A 10,859-nucleotide genomic window follows, 5' to 3' on the forward strand; every position below is an offset into this window, starting at 1 on the left:
TCGAACCACAGACCTTCCGGTCAGTAACCACTTGGGCCGTCTCACCGCAGGTAGATATAAGTATTCAGTTGCTCCAGAGAACAGCAACCTTCCGGTCAGTAACCACTTGGACCGTCTCACCTCAGGTAGATATAAGTATTGAGTTGCTCGAGAGAACAGTGCACGTTGTCTGGACGGTCAGAGACGCAGAGGAATTTACCGTTCCCCTCACCCAAGAACAAACGCCATTCGGAAAGGTCTCCCTTTGGAAAAGCTAATTGCTGCCTGCCGTATCTGGAAGACCTTGTTGGTACACTTTGACAAATGGAGCAGTTCATTCGAAACCACGATAACATGGGTCAAAGCTATCCACAAGAATGCCTCTAGGGTGGCAATATGAGGGTACAAACTGCCGGAGGCATAGAGGTGGTGGATCGCCCTCAGTGAATGCAGTACGTCAAAGTACACTACCGTATATACGTAGTGATAGTTATATCTGCAAACTAACCAGAACGACTGAACCAGTTCAATCATCAGAGCCGTATTACAACAGGCATATTTTTGGAGTGCCGCACTATGGGACTAAAACCTCACTACCGTATATACGTAGTGATAGTTATATCTGCAAACTAACCAGAACGACTGAACCAGTTCAATCATCAGAGCCGTATTACAACAGGCATATTTTTGGAGCGCCGCACTATGGGACCACGTAAAACCTCATTGTTAGTAATTTTGTATTCCAGAATCATCGATCGTCTGGTGCACCATAGCTTTGTCGTCGACAGGTGAATATTCCAAGATTGGGTACAAAAGTTTGCCGCACCGGTGCTACGGTTAGTCATACGGATCATCACTGCTGATTAATCAAAGCGACAGCTTGTGTTACGTTGGCGGTGCTTTACGGTGAGCGTGTGTAACCTGCTGAGGTCCACTTGCCTGCAGCCAACCACAGGACTTGAGACCACCAATATTTGTATCTTACGTCAGTGGGGAGAACGGAAAAACAGGTTGTCGCAAACGCATAGGCAAAATTAGAACGTGCACAAATTCGAAGCACACACGGCTACTGAAGCTGTGTGTAATCAGCCTGTTTTGAGCAGAAACGCCGACTGAAGCAAACGCTACGTGTGAAAAAAGATGGTGCAATAACTTGATAGCGCTTGTAGCAGTCACTCACTAGGTCACGCGACCTACAAACGCATAAATCACGCGACCTACAAACACAGAAATCACGCGACAAATCACGGCTTGCAACCTTGACTGACAACATGTCAGTTCGTGTCTGGTACGCGTCGGGGCGATTTTATGGATTGCACACGCCTCAAACCCTGCTACACAACACAGGCCAAGAGACTCTCGGAGAGCGGATCTACCATGCCACGCAGTCCCCGGACAAATCAGGAAAAACATGTGGGAGCCACAAACTGCAGAGAAATCACCACACCTGATTCCGGACAAAATTGAGGAACCACCTGTGTTCAAAACGATTAGAAATCTTTTTGAACTATTTGATTCTGGTGCCTACCGGCCATGCTATCCGAAAGAAGCACGAAAACTTGGATACTGCCTAAGCCTGGACAAGAGCAATCGAGATTGGGTTCCAACCATGTACATTCCGGTCAGGAAGTTCGCCCTTTAACCGCTAAGGTCACTTGAGAAACGACATAGTGTAACCAGGGTAGAGTCACCAAGTTGAACAGGTAACATGCTGGGCTATTTACCCTAGACAAGCCTTGAATCTGTGACACCTGTTAGGCCCAGGCCTAAGTTGCACACGACTTTACGGATCTTTTCCAGATAAGCCCCACCAAAAAATTAACCCCCGCCACCCAAAAAAAATTTGAAAAAAGAGGATATGAAATTTGTACTTTTGGTTTTTATAGAAGAGGGTGAAATTGGGATACGTCATTAATAATTTGCACAAAAAGGTCCGTTTTCCGGTACCTTTGTCTCTAAAGGAACTCATACAAGTGAACTCCAGTCGTTGGATCGACAATGTGTTCGGTATCATTAACCGATTCATTAGTATAATTTATGTCAACCATCGTTTCAATTCCTTGTTATGCTGCCCACATATCGGAGACGATTATTGAGCCGGGAGCGATGCAGGCCTGGATTGTGTCCATCAAAGTGGCCGCAGTTCGATTTGGCATTGCATACATGAACACCTCTTTAGTTTCCCGACAGATCCCTCCAAAAATCCACTGCTGGGGAACGACTCGCCCTGAGTGGTTTTTACGGTGAGATGTTAGCGTTTCATCGATCTCAACGTATAGACCTGGGCCGCCGATAACTGTTGGAGTCTGCAAAAGTCGCCAGGCGCAAACTTCGCGAAGAAAGTTCTTCCAGTCAACAGCGGTCGTGTGGCTGATAGATAATTCCCCTGAGCAGAATTCGATTTTTGCCAAATTTTTGGGTCAGCAATAAATGAATAGAATTACTGTCCTAAACTCCATCCTGGAACGCTCCAGGCAAGTTCTCTTCCGAAGACCAATTTCTTGCCGACACTGTCGGCAGAAAACAGTTGAAAGTGTCATTTGGTGGCCATTGTTGAATAAATGTTGCTGATGCATCACTCCGTGGGTATGCAAAAAACGTATTGCCTTCTCATGAACGAGAGTTGAAAGTGTCAGAAAATTCCTTTAAGGTTTTACGTTTGAACGGAGAAAACTTTTTCCACAAAATGAGCGAATAAGGAATTGTTTTCACCAAAAATAGGTCAAGGTTGTGTGCGTACATTAAATAACTGCGAGAAAGATGCGGGGCTTAACTTTTCGCGCTTGAACTTTTTGCATTAGTGGCGGGGCTTATCTGGAAAAGATACGTCGCATCGGCCGGGGCTGATCATGGGAGCGTATGACAAGAATATTCTTTCGATTAGATGACAGATTGAGGAGGGTGCCTGAGAGGAAGGTGTGCAATTCATGAATCAAACAAAAAACATCTTTTGTATTCAAAATGTCTAAGATTTGAACCCTTTTGAATCTAACTTGATCTCATGACGATTCATCCCCCTTGCTTGCTTACTCCGCCTATGCATTTTTGATCTCCAGTTGTTTTGCTTTGCCGTACCCGCCACTCACGTCACGAAGCGCGGCGAACAGTTCAAGATCCACCTGAGGAAACACCCGTACGTGGTAGCGGTACAAAACAACACCCAGCTGGGTACTAGTTTCGAGGGATACATGTGACACTCGAAAAACGATGATCTCCCGCTCACAGCGCCAATCAAGAACATCCGAAAATCTATCTGGACACGAAACCTCTCAGCGGGTCGGATGTTCTCAGGTGCTTCGAACATAGCTAAATTGGGATTCACCTTGTGTATTGAAGTTTTTCAATCACCCAGTCCAATTAAGAAGAACACAAACTGGTAAGCCACCAAGTTATTGAGTAACGACCGCTTAGATGTCACCGGTGTGTACGCGGGGAAACGAAAGCAAAGCAACCGATAACTAACTGCGGAACCGACAAACACCGATCGGTTAGTTTGTTCTACCACCCATCTAGTAGGGGCTAGCACGCGTGTAAACAGAAGACTGGTTGTCTCTGTCCTATCCTACAGAGGCCTTCACACACTGGTTGTGCGATTCGTAGTGACTTGATGCGTAGTCATACAATGTAACCACTCAGTGATATCAGACATTCTTGCTCACACTGGAAGTCCTATAAGCTAGCGAACACACTTTTCAGTATAGTACAGCCTCCCATCTACGTCGCACATCGACTACCCGCTTCTCACAGATGTCTCCCATTCTCGATAGATTCAACCATTAGTTGGTCGTCTTATACAAGTCATGACACGACGAAACAAGTTCTCATGAGTGCATTGAAAGTGCACACCAAAATTTGTCTCGCCCCTACTGGTAATGCAGCTGACGGATACCGTGTTGTTGGACGAAACCGGTCGTGGACTGTCGAAGAACTTTCAGCAATCCTATGAGTAGTGCATTACGAAAATAGAGGAAGAGATTTTGGAAATCTGACAACACGATACTTCAACTCGCGCACACACAAGTCCTCGCTGAATCAAACAGTATGCGGTGTGATAACTAACGTCGTTTACTTCCGATGACGAGTGGCAGTAGTCTCGGCTGTCAGGCGGCACGAACCACTTTCTCCTAGTTTCTGTAAACTCTCGAGCGGTCATTTACGAACACGTCGGTACACGGTGCTACCAGATAACTTACAGAACGGCCATGTTTCATCCTTATGGATACGACTGGCTGTTGTGGAATCTACAAGGTGAAGACCGCCGTGAAAGACGCTCGATATGATTAGTTTACTCTCTTGGTAAGCTAAGGCACGTGCACCATGGCCGAATCACGACAAGTGTGGACAGGATTTTGCTGATAGACAAGGAACATGGTTTCCAGACCACCATTTGGTCCACTGACGAAATTTTTGAGCAAGTTTGGCAAAGTTCGAATAACTTTCAAACGTTTAAATTGCTTTGTCGATTTTTCAAAATAATTTTGAAACATTTTTTCGAAGGGCTGATGAGTTTTTTGCATAATTCCGACAGTCTGAAACCAATCAGAAAGACTAAAGTTGGCGGACTGAACTCAGGCGGTGTGAGCAGAGCTGAACGTGTACAGCTTAGTTCAGCTCAAGTTTGACGACGATTAGCCTGCCCCACCTTGCAGTACAATCTTGCGCGCTATTTATAAGACTTCCAAAGCGTTAAAATTCTACCTTTCGAGGTTCTAGCTTTGCATACTCAGATGTACATCAGAAATCGGTCATATTTTGCTGTAGACCAGAGATGCGAACGAGCACACGATCAATAATTGAACTCAGTGTTCTCTGGTATCGTTTTAATCGTCCAGCCGTAAAATCCCTTCAATGTCTAGCTGCTATGCCACCCGAAGGACGCACGAGGGCTGGGATACTGCCAGATTTCCCAAGCCTAGACAGGGAGAGTCGAGATGCAGAGGTCGGGTTCGAACCACGGACGGTACGCCTTAGTTCCGAGTGTTGTACTGGTTCGTTTTTTCCGGTTGTCGCAATGTCTTTCTGACTCCGTTGTACCAAAATGCTTTCAGACAGTAACATTCGGAAGGCAGAGACAAAAATCCCAGTGAACAGCGTAAATGATCACTTTGCTGGTGGACACGATGGCGATACAGGGATGGATGAACAAGTAAAGCGTAAATGATCACTTTGCTGGTGGACACGGCGATACATGGATGGATGAACACGTAACTAAACTAAAAATTAGCAGAATGAAATTAGTTTGCAACCAGCACGGATTTAAGGTAACAGGACAGAGAAAAAACGGAAAAAGAAACAAGCTATCGTCTGAACAAATGCTTCGGGGGAATTGCAAATAAAGGGTTGGTTGATCTGAAGGCGAGACGTTCACTCTTCGCCCTAGTTCGTTCGAAAGCCTGTTGTCTCAATTTGCGCAAAAGCCCAGCTGTTGAAACTGAGCGAGAAGAGTTAGTCCGTACAGTGTTGGGACTGCTTCGCCTAAAACCCCTTCCGTGTGTCGAGCCATAACAACCACAAGAGCATGACGTTACCGCTCCTAAATGTGACTGCCTACGGTCATCTCTCCTGGGTTCATCCTCACTGGATTTCAAAAGTGAAAAAGACACTTGCAAAGCTTTGTCAACCTTTTCTGGGAGAGTAAAATTATCTGTGCCTTCAAAGATTTGATCAAATATTTCGCTGTTACTCGATTGCCGCGGCAGGTTGGTCATCTTTAGCCCGTTTGTGATTTCAGTCGAGTCAACAGTTGCCCAAGACATTGTGATCTTGGATCCGATATCATGGAGGTGAATGCTCGGTTCTTCGGTTGTTTCTTGCTCACGAATAAACAACGGACGTTGTGGAAAGTGCACTTTACACAACGACGCTCGGGGAGTCTTCTGTTTGAACAGCACACCATCTGTTTCCATTCCAGTGGACTTACCTAGACTAACGCGCTGCTCGGGTCGCAGTTTATCTGTGGTTCTTGGTACAACAGATGATCGTTTTTCCTCACATGCTTCTGGTACCGTCTCACTTTTTCTAGACTCCATTCTGGCTACCACGGGGTCTCCTTTGTTCTCCAAAGAAGCTGATCTTACTGCCCGCCGCAAAAACAATTCCGCCATGGCAAATTCCAAGGGCACATCAATCAAATTTTCAAGTTCCTCAGAAGGCACATCTATCCCACACATTGAGACCAAACTTTGTCTATCAGAACGCCCTTTTTCTGTGGTCAAAATAGATACTCGGCTGTTGGGCATTTTTTGAGATGCGGCAGCTACTGATTCACTGTCCGCCGAAACCAAGCTACTCGTGAAAGTAACGCGGACATCGTTTGGATTATTTGCACTGGGCTCTCGAATGGGAAAGGACGCAGAAAGGTCATTCGCTTCGATTCGTTCAGTTGTACCAGCTTGCTGTTCCGACGCTGAATTCTGCACGAACAACCGAATCAATTCCATGTTTTCCTGCGCGTTGCTTTTCAAAATGGCCAATGAACAACGCTGATTCCGTTTGATTGACGAGGCTACCGCAGGCAAGGTCAATGTCAAAGATGTGTCTGATGAGGGACAGTTGACCTTGCGCGGAAACCGTAACGGCATTGATTTAGGATGAACGACATGAAGGCCAAAACTGGACGATTTATGACTAACACGCCAACAGATTGAAAATCCAATCGTGCCCAGATCAAACTCGTGGTAGAGAGCACCATCCAGAGGGACAAACAGACATTCTGCAACCGAATTTTGTGCGAAATTGTTTAAAATGTGTCCGCATTGTTCAATGCCCAAACATAGAACACAACTAGCTGTTTTTTGGCAGACTTTGTGGTAAACGTTGAAAGGAAGGATTTCATACCAACTTTGATTTAGAGACCATAGTGGTAGCTTTTCTAGGGAGTAGTTTGGCAAGACACCTGAGTTGTCTTCGGGGATGAATGCTGCACGAGAACTGGGACAGATTTCACCTGGGTTATGCTCTATACGATGCATCACCTTGAGATTAGGAGGGAACATGTTTACAAGTGTTAAACGGGATTCAATTCAACAGAGCACTGATCGATGGAGGCAGGTGGCAGCCAAGAACCCATGAGTCCGCTTCAGTAACTCCTTAATTACAGTATGAATAAACGAAGCTGCCAGTTGTTTCCAACAGTCGGTTGGATTTGAACACCGAGATTTTCAACGCATATCGAAGCAGTGCACAAAAAACGGCACAGTGGTTGTTCCACATACTCTGCATGTTCAATTACAGACTTACGGACTCATAATGATAGTCTAGACATGAACTTTGTTATCTTGGGATTCACAGGGATCGAGGAGGAGAGCAAAAATCTAGATTGGATACTTGAGAATGAGGCAAAGTCGGCCGAGTATTCACGAATGTTAATCAGTTGTCCAGCCTTCAGAATGTGGCCGAACTGATCCGCAGTACGGTATCGATTAGTTCAAATTCCTATCAGCTGATAGCTGATCAGGTGGAAACACACGTGCCGAACAAATTCCCAATAGAACCCCTCCCTTTTCACTATAAGGTCGGTAAACTGAGAGCCGAACGTACTGTCGTACTGCACAAATGTTCGGCTCGGAATTTGGACGTGTTATGGAGAATATCAGAGTTGACGATGTTATTTCAGCTTCCCTGGATGGACGATTCGAATTGGGGAATCCCCAGTGAGTGCAGCAAATGAAGCGGTCAGAAATGAAGTCATGTGTTGAATGATACTCGGTTATGCGGTACCAACTAGTCTGAATGTAAAACAAAGCCTACCACAGATGCTCACTCAACGCATTGTTTACAAGCAAGGGTACCGGCTATGAAACCGGCGGTCTTGCTCATGATAAGCAAGAATGCACACTCAATAGTTAGTTAGTTATCCAGTTGCTGTGGATTTAGTTTTCAAACAAATAAATGTCTGGCAATGTGTCGGAGTACTGGCGTAACGGTGGATACTACTGGCGAGGCATGCGAGTAGTATGTGGTTTTCTCATAAATCCGCTTCGCGCCAAATGAAAAGTGGGATTTATTACGGAATTTATGGAATTGCTTTGTAGCATTCGTTTAAATTTGAATGATAGTCAGGAACACGCGTTCGAGAAGGCGGATGCCGTTTTTATAAAACCAGGTTCATATGAGTTTTGCTTCTCTATCTAATAGTCTGTAACTGTTCAGTTGGTGTTTTCCAATAGATAACTCCGCAGCAAAAGCCTTCTTCCTTTCACTGGTAGCTCGAGGTGTAGCTATTGTTAGTTGATCAGGTGGTTGTTGATCCGTCTTCCGAGATCGGCAGTGCCCGAGCAAATTCAGAGAACACAGGTCGGTCCAAGCAGCATTTCCTTCAGGAAAAATTTCTACAACGGGGCGCAGAGATGGTCCACATCAATGGTTAGACACTGTCAGACATGGCCCAGTCGCGCCCTCAATGGCCCTCGTGCATCCAAGCTATTGCCTTCAATGCATACTTCCCTTCCCAATCTCCCACTGACAGTGCTAGATTTATGCGCCAAGTTATCAGCTCCCGTCTGCGATGCGCAACTACCTACCCCGCCCCCCAAATCATCGGTGAACGAAACTGCGGCAGCTACAACCACTGTACGACGATTACGCGGTTATTACAGCTGACAATGATGATGATGATGACTAAACATATGTTGTGCATAGGTATTGACAAAATCGGTCCACCAGCCCAGCCCTAAATAGAAGACAAGTTCAGATGTCGCGTAGTTCCACTCCGTGTAAAATCGACCTTCTGACACAAACTACAGCTGATGGTCATCATCCGTAGATCTTGGCGGTTCTTAATGGAGAAGACCAAGAAAGACACTAACAAGGCTTGAAGCCGTGGCAATTATCCGCCTATCCCCCCCCACCAGAAACTTGTGCCAAAAAACAGGTGCACTACTCAGTAAGTAGTGAGGCCCCAGAAAACCGAATCCCTGAACATTTCGGGAAGTCCCGTATCTCATGATTTTCGCGCGAAATAGTCGTTTAGTCACATAAAACATTGTTGTTTTTACACGCGGAGGACGAATGCAACAGATGATCCTTACAATCTCAGTATAAAGTGCAGGACAAACGTGGGACAAGAATTGACCAATAAAAACGAAAGACTAGTTGTCCCTGAACGGATGCATATGAAAGTTGAGCAACAACGATAGACGAAGTGTAGGAGGCGTACGGGTCAGACTTGAAATCGTTCGTTTACATGACATCAGGACCCTTCAAATGAGTGCGAACACTTAGGTGGGAGCCTCGGTTGAGACCAGCTACCGAGAATGCAAAATGTTCTTTGACTGAGGGTGGTGCGTGCATACTGGAACAGGTTTTCTAACGAACCCACCAATAGCATTGTTAAATTTTTGTGGTCTTCCGGCTCGGATTGCGCACCATGCACTTACCGCATGACTACTTTCAACCTTGGCAACAGATTTATTAGTAAATGCAACCTCATCAAGGAATTTTTTTCGAGAGCTGTTACGCCAAAAGCATTCTCCCATTAGTGTATATGGGAAGACGGCTTGAATGGAAGTGAAAAACCAACCGGAACGGCATCCATCACCACTGTGTTGGCTGAACCAATGTCCTATCGGGGTCTGACCGTTCATCTCGATGGTCCTCAAACAGTAACATCTGAATACAGTACATAAAAATAACAATCGTTCAGCTGTAACACCCTTTCAGTGCCTAGCTGCCATGCCACTCGAAGGAAGCACGAGGGCTGAGGTAATGCCAGGTTGCCCAAGCCTAGACAGGGGAAGTCGAGAGGTAGAGGTCGGGTTCGAACCACAGACCTTCCGGTCAGCAAATTCGCACTCTAACCACTGAGCCATCTCACCATCTTAATACTTATAAGGTTTACGCGTGTATGGGTGCAAACAGATCAGCAGTTAGCAAGCTGGTATAAGTTGCCTCTCGAAAACAGTACCTAAAGAGACATCGAAATGTTCACTACGCCCATTTCCACCAATCCTCATCTGGCGTCGAAGTCAGATTTAGGTAAGTGGAATGGGAGCACGAGATCCTACGAGGTTTATGTTGGGTATACTGCTTTACAATTCGCACAAGGAATGAGCGCTTCGGAACTCAAAAGACACGATAAAATGTTCGTACAGTGAACTATGATTGCTGGAGTGTGTTACTGATAATTTGGATACCAGCAAAACAGAGCTCACTTGGCTTCCCAAAGAATCCTGTTAGATGATCTACCGGAGGTCTCACTGAGGGCTGCTTACTTGGTATACAACATCGTCTGGTCGTATCATCATTATCATCGTCAGCTGTAAGAACCGCGTAATTGTCATACAGTGGTTGTGGCTGCCACAGTTTCGTTCACCGATGATTCGGAGAGGTGGGGTAAGTAGCTACGCATCGGAGGCGGGAGCTGATAAATTGATGCGTAGATACAGCACTGTAAGTGGGGGGTCGAGAACGGAGCTATGAGTTGAAGGCAATAGCTTGGATGCATGAGCGCCATTGAGGGCGCGACTGGGCCATGTCTGACAATGTCTCCAGCCATTGATGTGGACCGTCTCAGGTTCCCCATCCAGGAAAATGGCAATTACCAGAGCAGCTGAGTTTCCTGGTAATGGCTTTTATACTTCGCTGCCAAATCAATGTTTGACCGCCTCTGGCTCTCTTCCATCCCTCACGTGGTTGTGTGAAAAGAGCCCTTCGAGGAAGTCGGTCGACCGGCATACGCAGCGCGTGGCCAAGCCAGCGCAACCTATGCAGTGTGATCAGTTCATCTATCGAGGGTGAGTTGTTTCTCCTGAATACCAATCGACGTACTTCAGCATTGCTGACCCGTTGTTTCCACAAGACTCAGACAATGCTCCAAAGACATCGATGGTCTAAAATCTACAGTCTTTTGACGTCTTCGGCGCAGAACGACCAGATTTCTG

The 10,859-nt window shown here is 46.0% G+C and overlaps 1 protein-coding gene across 1 annotated transcript; it reads right to left on the reverse strand.

Moving 5' to 3' along the window:
- Window positions 1–5,279: 5,279 nt before the first annotated feature.
- T265_13127 (hypothetical protein) lies at window positions 5,280–6,974 on the reverse strand (the record flags this gene model as incomplete). The annotated part of the gene is made up of 1 exon (XM_009167319.1): window positions 5,280–6,974. A coding segment is annotated over one exon (1,695 nt), but the record flags the coding sequence as incomplete, so codon positions are not given.
- Window positions 6,975–10,859: the final 3,885 nt, after the last annotated feature.

This window comes from Opisthorchis viverrini (assembly GCF_000715545.1).
Source record: "Opisthorchis viverrini unplaced genomic scaffold opera_v5_38, whole genome shotgun sequence".
Lineage (NCBI taxonomy): Eukaryota > Metazoa > Platyhelminthes > Trematoda > Opisthorchiida > Opisthorchiidae > Opisthorchis > Opisthorchis viverrini.